The 19,407-nt window shown below is 47.9% G+C and overlaps 1 protein-coding gene and 1 long non-coding RNA gene across 3 annotated transcripts in view; one reads left to right on the top strand and one right to left on the bottom strand.

Annotated features, from left to right (window-relative positions):
• The window catches only part of COL5A3 (collagen type V alpha 3 chain), a 331,866-nt gene that overhangs the window by 220,756 nt on the left and 91,703 nt on the right, over positions 1 to 19,407 (bottom strand). For both annotated transcript variants that reach the window (XM_063931487.1, XM_063931486.1), the window contains exons 2-3: positions 13,611 to 13,778; positions 12,522 to 12,735 (exon numbers count right to left, since the gene is read on the bottom strand). In XM_063931487.1, coding sequence (XP_063787557.1) covers positions 12,522 to 12,735; positions 13,611 to 13,778 — 382 coding nt within the window. The remainder of the gene's footprint in view (positions 1 to 12,521; positions 12,736 to 13,610; positions 13,779 to 19,407) is intronic.
• LOC134936456 (uncharacterized) overlaps positions 1,078 to 19,407 on the top strand; it is a 99,863-nt gene continuing 81,533 nt past the window's right edge. The window contains exon 1 of the long non-coding RNA XR_010180496.1: positions 1,078 to 1,488. This is a non-coding gene — a long non-coding RNA (uncharacterized LOC134936456). The remainder of the gene's footprint in view (positions 1,489 to 19,407) is intronic.

Consider the following 19,407-nt stretch of genomic DNA (forward strand, 5'->3'; position numbering starts at 1 on the left):
GCTCACCTGCCAGTCCCAGGGCCGGATTAACAATGGGGCGGATGGAGCTGCAGCTCCAGGCCCCCTCTTCAAAATAGGCCCACAGGATCCCCTGCAGATGGAAACAGGAAAAAAATGTTTTCCTGATCAGTAGCCGTCTGATGTCCCGCCCCCTTGAGATAAGGCACAAGCGCCGGCCAGCGTGCAAGACAGCAGCAGCCAGTAGCGGACTTGCCTGCCTGGAAGTCGGGTGACTTTCTCTGCCGAGACCGGCTCCTGCTGCTTGCTGAATGTTAGGATTTTTTTTTATCTCAAAGGGGCGTGGTTACGGACCCGTGATTAGGCCACGCCCCCGACTGTGCCTGGTCTGTCTTTATGCACCCCTGCTTTCTTCTTCTGTGTCCCGCTTGCTCAGTAACGGGGTGGGTGAGGGGCGAGCAGTGTGTGTGCATACGTATGATGCCTGGAGGGGGTAGGCTGGCTTTGTGTGTAGGGGGGGGGGGGAGAACAGGCTGTGTGTGTGGAGGGACTTGGGGGGGGGGGCGCAAGCTGTGTATGTGTGTGTGTAGGGACTGGGGAGGGGGACAGGCTGTGTATGTGTAGGGACTGGGGGGGTGAACAGAGTGTGTGTAGGGACTAGGAAGGGGGACAGGCTGTGTATGTGTAGGGACTGGGGGGGGGGGGTGAACAGAGTGTGTGTAGGGACTGGGGGGAACAGACTGTGTGTGTGTGTGTGTGTGTAGGGACTGGGGGAACAGGCTGTGTGTGTGTGTAGGGACTGGGGGGGAGGGACAGGCTGTGTATGTGTGTGTAGGGACGACAGGCTGTGTATGTGTGTGTGTGTAGGGATGGGGGGAAACAGGCTGTGTATGTGTAGGGACTGGGGGGGCAGGATGTGTGTGTGTAGGGACTGGGGGGGAACAGGGTGTGTGTGTGTGTGTGTGTGTGTGTGTGTGTGTGTGTGTGTAGGGACTGGGGGGGGACAGGCTGTGTGTGTGTAGGGACTGGGGGGGCAGGCTGTGTGTAGGGACTGGGGGGGGTGGGACAGGCTGTGTGTGTGTGTGTGTGTGTGTGTGTGTGTGTGTGTGTGTGTGTGTGTGTGTGTGTGTGTAGGGCATAGGTGCCGATTCCGTGGATGCTCGGGCCCAGTAGCACCCACGGAAAATGATGAGCATCCAGTGCCGGCGCTCAGGGCAGCAGGCCCAGGGCACCGTACTGCACGGACAGCACAGCGGCAGCAGCACACTACAGCCCTGGGAGCTGCCTGTATTCCCGGATGTGGCTCCCAATCCCCACTGCCCTGGAGCAAAGGTGACGGAGAATAGGCACGGACCAGTTAACATCCTAGGTGCGGATTGGCCAAGGCTCCTCACTGGGAAGATTTTGGCATTTGGCCCCGTCCCCCTGTTTGATCACTCTCGTTAGATGGACATTTACTACCTGCCGTCGGCTCTGCACCTCCTGCTATGGGATGGGAAACTGGAGGAAAATCCTGTAAATCTTCTGGGGGTATGTCTCAGCCGTTTACTAGGTACTGTGTAAGCAGTTGTGGGGTGCCATGTTGGGGTGCCATGTTGACTATGTTTATACAAATATGGGGTTTTGTTATTAATGTGTACAGTCTTTTGTTGCAAGGCATATGTGAGACCCATAGTTGTTCTTGTTTAATTTTTCATTTCAATTTACCCTCCCTCTAAGCGTCCCTCCCTCTTAGCGTCCCTGCCCTCACCCTCCCTCCAACTCCCCCTCAGCGTCCCTGCCCTCACCCTTCCTATAACTCTCCCTCAGCGTCCCTGCCCTCACCTTCCCTGTAAGTCCCCCTTCAGACCCCCTGCCCTCAGCCTCCCTCCAACTCCCCCTCAGCGTCCCTGCACTCACCCTCCCTCCAACTCATCCTCAGCGTCCCTGCCCTCACCTTCCCTGTAAGTCCCCCTTCAGAGCCCCTGCCCTCAGCCTCCCTCCAACTCCCCCTCAGCGTCCCTGCACTCACCCTCCCTCCAACTCATCCTCAGCGTCCCTGCCCTCACCCTCCTTGTAACTCTCAGCGTTCCTGCCTTCACCCTCCCTGTAAGTCCCCCTTCAGAGCCCCTGCCCTCAGCCTCCCTCTAACTCCCCCTCATCGTCACTGCCCTCACACTCAGCCGAAGAGGGGGTGGGGGGGTGGGGTTGATTTTGCTGGGTGTTGGATGCCACGCTTCAAGGTGCTGGCGCCGCTGTTTGTCATAGTGTGATAGGCGCAGCGGCAGCCGACAGAAACAGAGCAAGGAGAGCGCCTCTCCCATCCGGCGCCTCCCTGCTTTTGCAGAACCTGCTGAGCGGCTTGCACCAGGCCTGACAGCGTGTATATATAGATAGATATAGATAGATATAGAGTGAGAGAGAGAGAAGAAAGAATGGAAGTGTAATACCACCAGAAAAATGTATAACCTGCATCACATGCTGTAGTAAAGGCTAGGGCATGGGTCTTCAACCTGCGGCCCTCCGGGTGCTGTGAAACTACACATCCCAGCATGCCCTGCCACAGTTTTGCTATTAAGGCATGCTAAAACTGAGGCAGGGCATGCTGGGATGTATAGTTCCACAGCAGCTGGAGGGCCGCAGGTTGAAGACCCATGGGCTAGGGTGTGGATCATAGGGTCGACCACACTTAGGTTGACCACTATTAGTAGACAGCGACTAGGTCGACACCCGAAATAGGTAGACGCGGTCATTAGGTCGACATGGAAAAAGGTCGACATGAGTTTTAATTAAAAAATTGCTATCGTTTTCTTCGTAAAAGTGACCGGGAACCCCAGTTAGTGCACCGTGTCCCCTCGCATGGCTGACAAGGTGCCTCGCTCCGCTACCGCACGGGTTACTATTCCCAGTCGTAGTCCACGTGGATCGTAACATATGAAAAAGTTTAAAAAATAATTAAAAAAAACCCTCATGTCGACCTTTATCCATGTCGACCTAGTGACCATGTCGACCGAATGCACGTCGACCTAATTACTGTCAACCTAAGTGTGGCTGACGTACAGACCGGATACCGAAGGCTATGAATTATATATTCACCTAAAGTGTCAATGCTTTGATGCCGTTCTGGAACAATTTCAAGACCACCAACAATCACACAAGCCGCTCTCAAAGCAGAAAGTACCGGCATTTACTTGTCGGCTTGAGATCGGCTGCACTAATTATCGGCAGTCTTGAAAATGGTCCGGAAGGGGACTGAAACATTGATGCCGACATTGTGAACATGTAAATATTCTGCAGAAGCTGACATAGTCCATGCTGACATTTCAAAAATGTTGACATCATAACTTCTGACATTGAAATTGTTGACATGCTGACTGCATCCCATAAATACAATACCACACTTAAGTGCACAAATCATTATACACAACACAGCTGCAGTGATGCGTCGCAACCAAAATGTTGCCTTTAAAATTAAAACGTGCCATACTCTGTAATCAGCAAATGTGATTCCGCGCCTCTGCTTACCTGCTACAGCACGCAGACACTAGGGGCATTTACTAAGGGTTCTAACAATGAAAAGTGGTGAAGTTGCCCATAGCAACCAATCAGATTCTGACTATCATTTATCTGGGATGCATTAGAGAAACGATAGACAGAATTTGAATGGTTACTATGGGCAACATCACCAATTTTCATTTTTAGAACCTTTAGTAAATGAACCACTAGGACCCAGGATGGCTTTGACTCAGGCAAAGAACAATGGTGGTCATTCAGAGTTGTTTGCTAGCTGTTTTCGGTCGCAGCGCAGCGTTTAGTCAAAAAAGCGGCACTTCTGCTCATGTGTAAGTGCCGCAATGCGCATGTGCGACGTACTTTCACAACAGCCGATGTAGTTTCACACAAGGTCTAGCGACGCTTTTCAGTCGCACTGCTGACCGCAGAGTGATTGACAGGAAGTGGGTGTTTCTGGGTGGTAACAGGGTGGTAACTGACTGTTTTCGGGGAGTGTGTGGAAAAACGCAGGCGTGTCAGATACAAACGTAGGCGTGCCTGGGGTAACGCAGGCGTGGCTGGGCATACGCAGAGCGTGTTCGTGACGTCAAAACAGGAACTAAATAGTCTGAAGTGATCGCAAGCGCTGAGTAGGTCTGGAGCTGCTCAGAAACTGCACAATCTTTTTTTTGTTGCCGCTCTGCGATCCTTTCGTTTGCACTTCTGCTAAGCTAATATACACTCCCAGAGGGCGGCGGCTTAGCATTTGCACGGCTGCTAAAAACTGCTAGCGAGCGAACAACTCGGAATGAGGGCCAATGTGTGGCGGGCCCTGCATGAGTCACAAACCCGCTGTTGCTGGTCACAACCCCTGCGGCGGTACACAATAGGCCCTTCATAAATTTCAGCTCCAGGCCCATGTGGTCCTTAATCTGGCACTGGCCAGTCCGCACCCTCCCCTCCTCACTCCCCGATCAGCAGGAGAAACATGAGAAATCCACGGAGCAATCTGAAGCCCCGCCCCCGACTACCGAAGCCCCGCCCCCACCCTGACGAAACTCCGCCCCCTGTCCGCCTCTGTTGCTGGACCGAACACCCTTTTCCCCTGCTAGCTTAGGCTGCGGACACTATACCCCCACGGCCAACACACACTCTCCAGAGGCTGCCACCACGGACACTAGCACCCTCCTCCCTGCTGAAGGCTGCAGCTGTGGACTATATAACTCCTGCCTGCTGCACAGAGCTACAGCCCAGTGACGTTTGAAGATACTGGGGAGAGGCATTTTCGGACTCTGTGCTCCTGATGTCATGAGGCTGCCAGAAGACAGCAGCCCTGGAGTCAGTCACACCTGCACCTTTCTGTGTTGGCTCCACCTTCTAAAAGTGATCTCTGCTTTCTTACTCAGTGCGGATCCCACTCACAGCTTAGGTAAGTGTGCACACAGTAGCCTGCACTTTTCCTTTATCCCCCCACTTACACCCCTCACTTCAAGTGTGTGTTTTGTGGCCATTCCCCAACTTCTACTTGATCCAGTGCTGCTCTCTCCCCTCCCTTTCTCTCTATATTCCCTATCCCTCCCCCCCCCCACTCCCCCCTCCACTCCCCCCTCTCCCCTTCCCCTCTTTCCCCTTCCCCTCTCTCCCCCCTCTCTCTCCTTGTATCTCCCTCGCTCTGTCTCCCTCTCCCTGTCTTTCTCTCTTCCTCTATCTCTCTTTTTGTTTTGTTTTTTATCCACGCCTATTTTTCGGTTGTAAAACATCAGGAATGGCGTATCGGAATCTCTGCGGCCTGCCCTGCTGCTGCCGCTTCCTGTGACTGAGGGGAGGAGAGCGCAGAGCGCATCTCTCCTGCCTCTCACTGTGTCCCAGTCTCTGGCAGCCACTTAAAATTAGCTAGGCTGTCAGCCAAGCAGAGCTCTCTGACCAGCAGCGGCAGCTCCTGATTGGCTTACAAGCTGGTGCCATATTTCAGATGGCTGCCAGAGATGTGACACACTGACTCAGTGAGAGGCACGAGAGACACGCACTGCGCTCTCCTCTCCTCCCCTCCCCTCCTCCCACACGGGAATCGGTGGCAGCAGCAGCGGAGGTAAGCACTATACGGGACGCATTGTGTATCCGGCACTACTGGGAGCATTGTGTATCCGGCACTACAGGGAGCATTGTGTATCCGGCACTACTGGGAGCATTGTATAACGCACTACTGGGAGCATTGTGTATCCGGCACTACTTGGAGCATTGTGTATCCGGCACTACTGGGAGCATTGTGTATCCGGCACTACTGGGAGCATTGTGTATCCGGCACTACTGGGAGCATTGTGTATCCGGCACTACTGGGAGCATTGTGTATCCGGCACTAGTGGGAGCATTGTGTATCCGGCACTACTGGGAGCATAGTGTATCCGGCACTACTGGGAGCATTGTGTAACGCACTACTGGGAGCATTGTGTATTCGGCACTACTGGGAGCATAGTGTATCCGGCACTACTGGGAGCATTGTGTAACCGGCACTACTGGGAGCATTGTGTAACCGGCACTACTCGGAGCATAGTGTATCCGGCACTACTGGGAGCATTGTGTATCCGGCACTACTGGGAGCATAGTGTATCCGGCACTACTGGGAGCATTGTGTAACCGGCACTACTGGGAGCATTGTGTAACCGGCACTACTGGGAGCATTGTGTAACCGGCACTACTGGGAGCATTGTGTAACCGGCACTACTGGGAGCATAGTGTATCCGGCACTACTGGGAGCATAGTGTATCCGGCACTACTGGGAGCATTGTGTAACCGGCACTACTGAGAGCATTGTGTAACCGGCACTACTGGGAGCATTTTGTAACCGGCACTACTCGGAGCATAGTGTATCCGGCACTACTGGGAGCACTGTGAATCCGGCACTACTGGGAGCACAGTGTATCCGGCACTACTGGGAGCATAGTGTATCCGGCACTACTGGGAGCATTGTGTATTTGTTTATCTGACACTACTGGGAGCATTGTGTATCCGGCACTACTGGGAGGATTGTGTAACCGACACTACAGGGAGCATTGTGTAACCGGCACTACTGGGACCATTGTGTATCCGGCACTACTGGGAGCACCGTGTATCCGGCACTACTGGGAACATTGTGTAACTGGCACAAGTGGGAGCATTGTGTAATCAGCACTGCTGGGGGCATTGTGTATCCGGCACTACTGGGAGTATTGTGTAACTAGAACTACTAGGGACATTGTGTATCTGGCACTGCTGGAGGCAGGGCCGGATTAAGGATGGTGGGGGCTCAGGGCAATGGAGGTTGTGAGGGCCCCCACTATGTACATTGCTGGCAAAGCCCAGCTCCCACCTCGGCTGCTCGCCCGCAAGAGACACTAACCCCCCCCCCCCTCGGCTGCCCGCAAAGCACACCCCGTCTGCCTGCAAGAGACACTAACCCCCCCCCCCCCCCCAGGACACCCGCGGTAGGCTGCCCGCTCGCACGAAACACTAACAACCCCCTCGGCCATACCTCCCAACATGACCCTCTCCAGGAGGGACACCACGCTCTGCTCCTGGACTTTTCTCTACATTTAGAATTGCCGGCACCTGTGCTGATGCTGAACAGGTTAATGAACAAGAAAGCTGTTTCAGCATAGGTGAGGGCAATTATAGATTAAGAGGGAAGTCCAGGAGCAGAGCATTCTGTCCCTCCTGGAGAGGGTCATGTTGGGAGGTATGCCCCTCGGCTGCCCTGCAAGGGGGCACCCCCACGCTGGGAGTGAACTGCAGCGTCGTGATGAATGAAGGGTGATGATGGTCAATAATCATCACCAGTGGCGTAAGTTCGTCACAGTCGCCCGGAGGCAAGATAAATATTGGTGCTCCCCTATTTCCTATATTAAGATAAATATATGTATAATTGTGTGCGTGTGTATGTGTGTGTGTGTGTATATGCAGTGTTCTGAAAAAAAATTATATACTGTTTTAATACATTTAATTGTCTTTTATTTTAAATCACAAATTTCTTAGCAGTCATACCCATGACCTGTTACACTAACATCAGACACTTACTGATGGAGCTATTTGCTCCTGTATGGGAAGCATGAGAATTCTTACTATATGACGCAGGGCCGGTTCAAGGCCGCTCTGCGCCCCGGGCAGGAAACGGGGCGTGGCCTAATACAGGGGGCGTGGCCAGTTACGCCTCCTGTACATTACTAGCGCCGCTTGAATGCTGAGCGGTGCGCGATGACGTCATCGCGCATCGCACAGCAAAAGGTCCTCTCCACGAAGGGAAACTAGACGCGTAGCGTCTAGTTCCCTTCGTGGAGAGGACCTTTGCTGTGCGGTGCGCGATGACGTCATCGCGCACCGCTCAGCAAAGGTACTCTCCACGAAGGGAAACTAGACGCGTAGCGTCTAATTCCCTTCACAGGAGGCGGGGACACAGCGGGCCGGGCAGCGGAGGCGGACGGGGGACACAGCGGGCAGCAGTGGCGGATCTTGCCACGGTGCGGCGCCCTCCGGATGGCGCCAGCGCCCTCCGGAAGGCGGCGCCCCGGGCAAAAGTCCTGCTTGCCCGTGGCAAGATCCGCTACTGATATGACGTTACGTGTAATTGTCAGAGAAGTATCTTCATATAGTTAAAATTCTCATATTTCCTATACAGGAGCAAACAGCTTCATCAGTAAGGTGTCTGCTTCCAGTGTAATAGGTCGTGGTTTCTAATCCTGGGTGTGACCCTTGTTAAATGTGTATATTCAGTATAATAAAGAGGGTGTGAATTGTAAGGTGCAGGGACCAGTGAGGAAGTCGGCCAATGAGAAGACAGCGGCAGCTATCAAATCAATTCAATGGTGTCACAGAATGGGAGGAGAGGTGCCCCCTTCAGAGCAGGAGCCCGGCGGCAGATGGCTCCGTTGCCTCCCAGAGTTCTGCCTCTGATCATCACTCTTCAGCGGTGCCGTGGATAGTACATCTTCTCCACTGTCTCTGGTTCACACAATATAAAGGGAGCCAGGTGGACATAGGCGGGAGTAAAGAACAGAGAAGGGAGGCTTGTGGCCGAGCTGTGCCTTGTGTGGTGTTTACCCAGGAATTCTTCCAGTATGGTGCCTGACCAGGGCTTCTGCCAGAGCCCAGCACTGAACAGTGTGAATCCCAATAAGTTCTGATTATAGATTAATACCATAGATATACTTGCTGTCTGTTTTATTTCATTCTACAGGTCATGTTGTGTAGCTGTGACGTTGTCTGTATTTTATGGTGGTAGTTGGAGTTCTCTCTTTTATGTGGGACTTATTACAATGTTCTTTGTATTGTATGGAGGTCATTTGGGTGCTTGGTGTATAACATGACAGGCACTACGGTGCTCTCTGTTTTATCAACGGCCACTGATGCTCTGCTCTCAGTATTATCTAGCAGTCACTGTAATGCATTCTATATTATACAGTATTCACTTCAGTGTTCTCTGTATAATATGGCTGCTACTGCAATGCTCTCTGTATTACACGGTGACTGTAATTATCTCTGCATTACAGTGGCTAGGTATGCAGGATGAACACTAACAGAAACATGGAGAAATGACAACACAGGCCACGCCCATATATCACTAGTCATACCGCCACACGCATGTCATACCGCTGCAGCGGCACACAATAGGCCCTTCCTGAGTTTCAGCTCCAGGCCCATGTGGACCTTAATCTGGCACTGGCTGTGTGTTTTCGCAGGCATGCCCAGACCGTGCGGGGGGCGGGCCACGGCGGCTGTGTGACATCACACGCAGCCGCTGCAACCCAGACAGCGACGGGTAGCTCCCTGCCAGCGCGCAGGTGCTGCGCAGGTATGGAGCTACTCGTCAAGTAAAAAAGCATCGCCACTGTGCAATGCTTTTGTACTTGTGCGGGGGAGTTGGTAGGGCCAGACATGCGGGGCGGACTAGCCCTGTGCTGGGCGTCCCCCTGCATGTCTGAGTATATGATCATAGCCGTGCAAAATTTTGCACGGCTACGATCAATTCTTAATTAGGCCCTTTGTTTTGGGACATCAGAGGGGCCTGAAAAAAATGCCCAATAAATGCCAGTTTCAGGACTAATTGGATAGCCCCCCTAAGATGCAGATGTAGCAATAGAGGCGGACTGGGTTCTGTATGGGTTAGTGTGAGATATATTGTTATCTTTGTCATTCTCTGACACTATTAGATCCCCAATAATAAGAATTAATTTTATAATTTTTTAGTTACCATTACTCATTTATGCTGTAGTAGTAGTACTACTATTACCACTGAGCTGCCTACCAATACAGTACATATATTGCTACCGCAGCACCCTCTTGCCAAGGGTTAGGCACCATCGGGTGGGTGGTTAGGTTTAGGCACTGATTGGGGAGGATTAGAGTTAGCCTGCAGAAAGGGGGGGTTAAGTTTAAGCACTAAGGGGGGCCTAATGTTAGGCACTAAAGGGCGAGGTTAGGGCTAGGCTGCGGTAAGGGAGGGTTAGTGTTAGGGGGGAGGGAGGTGGGGGGTTTCAACACCTACTTCACCCCTGTCGGGATCTTGACCAGAGGGATGTCGGCGTCAGTATTCTGACCACCAGCATCCCGTCCGCCAGGATCGCATACCGATCCCATGTGGGCTGAGCAAAATGATGCAAAAACTGCAGGAGGCATCTTCAGTAAAATGTAGCCAATTGCTGGCATGAGCCATCTTAACATATAGGCACACTGGCAGCTGCCCAGGGCCCCACAATCCTAGGGGCCTTTTTCAGCAGAAGCAGGTGGTGGTCACACAATCAGAGCTGTGCGGTAACATTCTCTACCTTCCTCCCAGCCTGCAGCCAGACAGTGAATGACTGTCAGCATGCTGATTGGTGGATGGCTGGAGCTATCCACCAGTCAGAGTGCTGACAGCCATACACTGTATGGAAGCAGGTTGAGAGACTTACTCGCAGGAGGAGGTAAGTTATGATTTTTTATTGATGGGTCGGTAGAGACCCCAGTGCATTGCTTTGCCCAGAGCCTACAATGCTATTATGACGGCCCTGCACCCGATTATCTGCGTGAACATCGGACATCTGAGTAACCCCTCAATTTACTCAGGATGTTCTGTGAAATCACGCTGTCGGGGGCAATGAAGCTTTGGCACACTGAGAAAACTGGGGAGAGTAAAGAAATTGTCCATAGCAACCAATCAGTCATTTTAAAGACTGTGGGGTCTATTTACTAAGCCTTGGAGAGAAAGCACTGTGGACAGTATACACAGGTGAGCAGTATATACTGCTGGATATTTGGTGAGTTTTGATCAGAAATGTGCCTCACCTGTCATAGGCCAGTGTACTCCAGAGTTTTCACTATATAAAATGAATAGATAATACAAAGAAGATCAGTTTAATATCTTCTTTGTATTATTCTAATAATTTCTATAGTAAAACCTTTGGAGTATACTGGCCTCACCTGCCTCACCTGACCGCACGTCACTGACTAAAGATGGCTAATAGGTTGCTATCAAATATAGGTTTCCACTTTAAATACCCTATGTTCTCAATAATTCCCTCCCTTCCCCATGGTAGTATTTGGTGAGGTCCTGCACCATGAGCTACAAGAATTTCCCCTACTAAGCAGCATCCCAGAATTAACATACAGTATGCTTACTAATGCAGCCACCAATGTTGAAGGTGTTGGCCAAGCCCCCTGCTGTGTCTAAGTGCCAAGATAAACAGATTGAATGGCGGGGAATTCTGGGGAAAGGAATCACTTGAAAAATATACTATTATTGGGAATGGAGGGGATTCATTGTAAGGTACATTTTCCAATTTCAGAAACTGGATTCCTCAATCCCAATAACTGTGTGTATGGTCTCTCCACCTGGAGCTCCCTTCTTCTATGCTGGAAGTGGTGGCTTGTATATCACTACATGTGCAGAGGTGGATAGAGTCGAACATTCCAGGGGATCCCCCCTATGCAATGTCATGTCGGCAATGTAAGTCCAACAGCGGAAACTATTTGGTGAGAGATTGTCTGATTCCAGTTGAATAAAGTGGTGGTATGATGACTATGTTGGGAAGGAGGTGGACCTGACAGATGTTTCTGCAGACTGTGTCCTGTATTAGAGGGATGTGTTATTAGAGGTTTCCTAGGTTAAAGGGGAGATGCCATCATTATACAGTTACAGGAATGGACCATACATTTATTTATAAAGAACCTCTATCCATTTCCATTACAATATCCTCTGTTTCCTTTCACAAGTAATTCCTATGTTTCTAAGAACCCTTCATAGTAAGTCAAACATCAGATGGTTAGAAGGGTGCATTCCCAAAGCCAGTGTGATGAAGGGGTGGATTATTAGATCTACACTAAAAAGGTCTACAGTCAATAGTTCTACCACTAATGGTAGACATGCATTAGGTTGACAGGGTCAAAAAGTTGACATAGAAAAGGTAGACAGTATAAAAGGTTGCCAGGGTCAAAAGGTCGATGTGGAAATGGTTGACACAAAAAAGGTAGACACAAATTTTGTGGGGTATGTTTTGTCACTTTTCTGCCAAAAACAAGCCCCATTAGAGTACCACATCCCCTCGCATGGCTCACTTCGCTCGCCATGCTTCATGCAAGGAAACTATTCCCAATTGTAGTCCACGTAGATGGTAGAGTATTAAAAAGTAAAAAAAAATGTGTTGACCATATGTGTTTCGACCATTGTCATGTCGACATTTTGACCCTGTCAACCTTTTAAATTTTCTACCTTTTTACATGTCAGCCTTTTGACCCTGTTGACCTAATGCATGGCTACCATTTATGGTCGACCTATTGACTGTAGATCCTTTTAGTGTATATATATTGCCCGGACACCGTGATGAAGTATGGTGGCATCTCACACAACCAGCCAGTAGTCATGGATTTACCTGATTATTTTACTGCGTGAACACTTCAAAATGTATGTAGCATGCATGTAAAATGGATAGCATTGCAGCAATTTAAAGCCCCAGGACAAAAAAAACCCACCAGTTGGCGCCCCTGAGATAGCAAACCATCAAATTGTACAAGACGGAAGATCAACAATTCCCAGCAACATTTACAATTGGGAGTCCAGCATGCTAATAGTGCAGATGAATACTCACTTGCCATCGGCCAGGTTGATCTTCTTAAAAAAAGGGTAGTTTTCAGGAGTTGGATGTCCATGTTGATCTTCATACACAAAGACGGGGGAGCGCCCAATCTCCACACCCAGTTGCTGCACACCCTTTTCATTGTAAATGGAGAGTAGGAAGAACTGTGCTCCCTTTTTTACTTTGAGAGTGATAAGAATGGAGAAATCTTCTGGGAATGGGTTATCTGTACCAATGGAAGAGATGAGGTTCAAAGCAAGAAAAAGAAGGTACAACAACCTCTGGCATTACAGTAAATAATGTCATAGTAAACAATCATGGACATGCAGATCTTATACAGACAAACTTATTCTTCCTCTTCTTTCTATAAATCTTCAACATCACTATTATTATGCACCTGAAGGATGGAGAGAAGCCCACCTCCAATTTTGTGTTTATATTTATTACACAGTGTAACCTTCAAAGTGCGCCCAACATGGCTGCCTCATCTGGAACGCTTGTGGATGGGATGAAAAATACATAGACCTGGTGGTTTTGTTGGTACCTTACTCTGAACTTTATTACTCTGAAATAACCCCCATTTTGTGTCATCTCTTCTAGGGGTAGACTATTCCACCATGGGTAATCCTACTCTGTGCGCCCAAGATGGCTGACGCACCTGGTACCTTGTGAGGGTTGAATACACAATCCTTGGAAGTTATTACCCAAAATGCCTACACCAATCATGCATTATGCTTTCTTTGTGCTTAAGGTTCTCTTTCGTGTCTGTGTGGCTGATCTATTGCTGTATTACTCAAATTTTCTGTATTATGTGCATTGTTTTGATGTCTCTAAAGCGTCCTGCTGGAGAAAGAGCGCTATATGAATAAAATTATTATTATTATTATTATTATTATTATTATTATTATTATTTTCTAAATAGAAATACAGACTATTAGATGAGTTAAGAGGTTACATTCTGGCTGTCTCTATGTTACACTGAATCATTTAAAAAGTATGTAATAGTGATTAGGAGATGAATGGGGACCATGGATTTAGGATTTACTGTACACCTTCCGTCTATGGCATTGTACACTAGACATAAATACTAGTATAACCCACCTGGGTATAACTGTTTGGTTGGGGCACTAAAGTGAGTTCTGTTCTCCAATTGGAAAGCGATGTCCGTCTCCTCAATTCCTTGCCTCTGCGTACAAAGTCCAGCTGCTAACGCAACTCCTTCAATTTCTTCATTGAGTTCCAGAGCTTTTAAGACGTCAACCGGAGATTCTAGTAGAGTAAAAGTAATAAAGCTATCAAATAACAACAATATTGGACTGATTGCAAAATGTATACATAAAAGTCTTACATTTTCCTGATATATGTTATAGCTAAAGTCAAAACAGCTAAACTGTAACATAGTTCTTAAATTGCCCCATGTAGTACAATTAAATGTTCAATAGTACGGTCACTGTTGGATGATAAAGTGCAGAATGGCATGGTATGTTCCTCTTGCTGACCTCTGTTACTATGGACTGTGAGACATTAAATTGTAGCAGTTGGTCACATAAAACTGGTGCAAAGTAGAGATCTACTTATTGGAAAAAGAATACAGGTTAATTCTAAGGGTGGCTCATTACTTAATGTTATCCTACAGGTTTAAGCCATATTTTGTGGAAGTTGGTATGGTATTTGTTTAATCAGTGTAACCACAGACAGTAACAGTGGCAAATCCTAGAGCTATTGAGAGCTGAATGTAAATTGGGGATCATTGTCTCTCCAAGATGCACTTGTTTCACCCATCCTCACAAAACTCTCACTTGATATTGACGCCCTATTAACCACATCTTTACCTTTCTCCTCCCTTTTTTCTCCAAGTTCCTTGAGAGGACTGTTCATTCATGACTCTGAGTTGATTTCTTTATTCCCACTCCCTTCTTGACCCTACTCAATTTGGCTTCTGTCCTCTCCACTCTACTGAACTGACCTCACTAAACTCACCAATGACCTGTTCGCTGCCAAAACGGTCACTTTTCCATTCCCATTCTTCTTGACCTACTGTATCTGCTGCTTTTGACATTACATCACTCTGTGAATCTCATGGATCGTTCCTTTTCTGTCCTTTCCTGTCTCAACCTCAACTTCCACATCCCACCTCTTCCTCTACCTGTTAGCATCCCCCAAGTCTCTTAACCTTGGGCCATCCCTCTTGTCACTGTACACCTCCTCCCTTGAAAACTCATGAGCTTCTTCAGGCTCCAATACCACATTTTATGCCAATGATATTCAAATCTAACGTCCCTTCCATGGCCTCTCTACCTCTGTTCTCCCTCATGTCTATTCCTGCCTCTCATCTATCTCATCCTGGATGTACCAGTGTTCTCAAAATAAATATGGTCAAATCTGAACTCATTCTCTTCCCCCATTCCAGGGAGCCATCATTTCACTCTCTTGCCATTAGTGTGCTTACTTGGCGAGCATAAGAGCACCCTAATAAATACTGTATCTGAACTGAATTCTGTCTAGACTCCCTCCTAGTCCCTGCACTCCTCCTGTGATTGCTCCACAACTTCTCGCTGGTTACATCCTCTCATGCTCATTTCCAAAACTTCTCTTGCTCAGCAGCATTTCTCTTGGAACTCACCTGTTGCCAAGCTTGCCTGCCCTCAATCTTGCCAGCTTCAAATGGGCACTGAAAACACACCTCTTCATCAGTGTCTACCATCACCTCCTTCTAATTCTCACCTACTCCCTTATTTCCTGCCTTATGCCTCTCCCATTTCACCCTCAAAATATGGACTGCTACCCTTAGCATGTAAGCTCTCACGGGCACGGCCCTCCTTCCACGTTACATCCATAGCACTATCATTGCTTCCTGTGGTCTTTGTCTCTTGTCTCCTAGTGCCTTTCAGCAACTCTTACTCTCTGTTCTTGCCCTTTTACTGGGCACATTTTCACTGAGTGATGAACTTTTGCTTTGTGTCATTCCAAGATCATCTATTTGTACAATGTACTGACAATGTATGTCATGTTGCAGTTACTCTACCATTGTTATGTCAGTTTCTCTGTTTTTGCATTTTCCCGGCATGGTGCTGCAGAAACTAAATAAAAGATAATAATAATAATGTTCCTGGTTTAGAGACCAGCCACCTGCTGGGGTGGGATAATGGAGCCACGTTGTATATTATATATATTCCATTGCACTTTACTCGAGAGAAATAAAACTAGACAGGGTAATAACTAGTGATGTGCACCGGAAATTTTTCGGGTTTTGTGTTTTGGTTTTGGATTCGGTTCCGCGGCCATGTTTTGGATACGGACTCATTTTGGCAAAACCTCCCAGAAAATTTTTTGTCGGATTCGGGTGTGTTTTGGATTCGGGTGTTTTTTTACAAAAACCCCTCAAAAACAGCTTAAATCATAGAATTTGGGGGTCATTTTGATCCCATAGTATTATTAACCTCAATAACCATAATTTCCACTAATTTCCAGTCTATTCTGAACACCTCACATCTCACAATATTATTTTTAGTACTAAAATTTGCACCGAGGTCACTGGATGGCTAAGCTAAGCGACACAAGTGGCCGACACAAACACCTGGCCCATCTAGGAGTGGCACTGCAGTGTCAGGCAGGATGGCAGATTTAAAAAATAGTCCCCAAACAGCACATGATGCAAAGAAAAAAAGAGGTGCAATGAGGTAGCTGTGTGACTAAGCTAAGCGACCCAAGTGGCCTACACAAACACCTGGCCCATCTAGGAGTGGCACTGCAGTGTCAGACAGGATGGCAGATTTAAAAAATAGTCCCCAAACAGCACATGATGCAAAGAAAAAAAGAGGTGCAATGAGGTAGCTGTGTGACTAAGCTATGCGACCCAAGTGGCCGACACAAACACCTGGCCCATCTAGGAGTGTGAGGTAGCTGTGTGACTAAGCTAAGCGACCCAAGTGGCCGACACAAACACCTGGCCCATCTAGGAGTGGCACTGCAGTGTCAGACAGGATGGCAGATTTAAAAAATAGTCCCCAAACAGCACATGATGCAAAGAAAAAAAGAGGTGCAATGAGGTAGCTGTGTGACTAAGCAAAGCGACCCAAGTGGCCGACACAAACACCTGGCCCATCTAGGAGTGGCACTGCAGTTTTCTAGCGAGAGGATGAGTGCTTCCATCCTCATGTGAATCTGAACCACTAGCCATGAACATAGGCCAGGGCCTCAGCCGTTCCTTGCCACTCCGTGTCGTAAATGGCATATTGGCAAGTTTACGCTTCTCATCAGACGCTTTTAATTTTGATTTTTGGGTAATTTTACTGAACTTTTGTAGTATACTTGACGACACAGAGGTAGGTAGAGCAGTGGACTACTGTACCGTACTGCTATATATATACTGGTGGTCACAGCATCATTCTGCACTGTCCCCTCCTACTATATACTGCGCACAACTAAAATGCAGCACAGGTATGGATGCATAGTATACTTGACGACACAGAGGTAGGTGAGCAGTGGACTACTGTACCTTACTGCAATATATATATATATATATATATATATACTGGTGGTCACAGCAACATTCTGCACTGTCCCCTCCTACTATATCCTGCGCACAACTAAAATGCAGCACAGGTATGGATGCATAGTACACTTGACAACACAGAGGTAGGTAGAGCAGTGGACTACTGTACCGTACTGCTATATATATATATATATACTGGTGCTCACAGCAACATTCTGCACTGTCCCCTCCTACTATACTGCGCACAACTAAAATGCAGCACAGGTATGGATGCATAGTATACTTGACGACACAGAGGTAGGTAGAGCAGTGGACTACTGTACCGTACTGCTATATATATATATACTGGTGGTCACAGCAACATTCTGCACTGTCCCCTCCTACTATACTGCGCACAACTAAAATGCAGCATAGGTATGGATGCGTAGTATAGTTGACGACACAGAGGTAGGTAGAGCAGTGGACTACTGTACCGTACTGCTATATATATATATACTGGTGGTCACAGCAACATTCTGCACTATCCCCTCCTACTATACTGCGCACAACTAAAATGCAGCACAGGTATGGATGCATAGTATACTTGACGACACAGAGGTAGGTAGAGCAGTGGACTACTGTACCGTACTGCTATATATATATATACTGGTGGTCACAGCAACATTCTGCACTGTCCCCTCCTACTATATACTGCGCACAACTAAAATGCAGCACAAGTATCGATGCATAGTATACTTGACGACACAGAGGTAGGTAGAGCAGTGGACTACTGTACCATATTGCGATATATATATATATATATATATATATATACTGGTGGTCACAGCAACATTCTGCACTGTCCCCTCCTACTATACTGCGCACAACTAAAATGCAGCACAGGTATGGATGCATAGTATACTTGACGACACAGAGGTAGGTAGAGCAGTGGACTACTGTACCGTACTGCTATATATATACTGCTATATATATATATACTGGTGGTCACAGCAACATTCTGCACTGTCCCCTCCTACTATACTGCGCACAACTAAAATGCAGCACAGGTATGGATGCATAGTATACTTGACGACACAGAGGTAGGTAGAGCAGTGGACTACTGTACCATACTGCGATATATATATATACTGGTGGTCACAGCAACATTCTGCACTGTCCCCTCCTACTATACTGTGCACAACTAAAATGCAGCACAGGTATGGATGCATAGTATACTTGACGACACAGAGGTAGGTAGAGCAGTGGACTACTGTACCGTACTGCTATATATATATACTGGTGGTCACAGCATCATGCTGCACTGTCCCCTCCTACTATATACTGCGCACAACTAAAATGCAGCACAGGTATGGATGCATAGTATACTTGACGACACAGAGGTAGGTAGAGCGGTGGACTACTGTACCGTACTGCTATATTTATACTGGTGGTCACAGCAAAATTCTGCACTGTCCTCCTACTATATACTACAATGCAGCATAGATATGGAGCGTTTTTCAGGCAGAGAACGTAGATATTTTCAGCACACTGAGCACAGATATTTGCAGCACACTGAGCACAGATATTTGCAAGCACACGGAGCACAGATATTTGCAGCACACTGAACACAGAAACTGAGAGAACGCTGCACGTCCTCTCGCTATCATCTCCAATGCACGAGTGAAAATGGCGGCGACGCGCGGCTCCTTATATAGAATACAAATTTTGCGAGAATCCGACAGCGGGATGATGACATTCGGGCGCGCTCAGGTTAACCGAGCAAGGCGGGAAGATCCGAGTCTGTCTCGGAACCGTGTAAAATGGGTGAAGTTCGGGGGGGGGGGGGGGGTTCGGATCCTGAGGATCCGAACCCGCTCATCACTAGTAATAACAGACAAAGAGGTAAGAGGGCCGTGATCACAAGCTTACAATCTGAAGTAAATGGGAATTGATACACAATGATAAGTGCTGTATGTTGCATAATGGTCCATCCAGACTGGAGCGGTTATTGGTATGATCCAGTCTCTCAGGAGTGTGGGCCTGGGGACAACAGCAGGATGTGCAAGTGAGTGAAGAGAAAGTACGTACTGTAAAGTGATGTGTGGACTGTATAGAGGCAGTGCAATTGGGTAGCACTGCTTATGGAGGTTATGTGGGTAGTTCCGGAATATGATAAGCTCCCAGAAGAGGTGAGTTATTAGGGAACAGATGAAGGTTTGGAGACTACAGGAAAGTTGTATTGCGCATGGGATGGCATTCCTGAGAATGGGTGCAGCCATAAAAAAATTCTTGTAACTGTTGAATATACAGTATAGATCTAGTAATTGCCACAAATTAGGTGAGCATCTATGTAGAATACGAGTTTAGAAAATTATAATTTGATATTTTTATTAAATTGTTTGGTCATAAAGTAATCACAATTGT

This window comes from Pseudophryne corroboree, chromosome 6 (assembly GCF_028390025.1).
Source record: "Pseudophryne corroboree isolate aPseCor3 chromosome 6, aPseCor3.hap2, whole genome shotgun sequence".
NCBI classification, from domain to species: Eukaryota; Metazoa; Chordata; class Amphibia; order Anura; family Myobatrachidae; genus Pseudophryne; species Pseudophryne corroboree.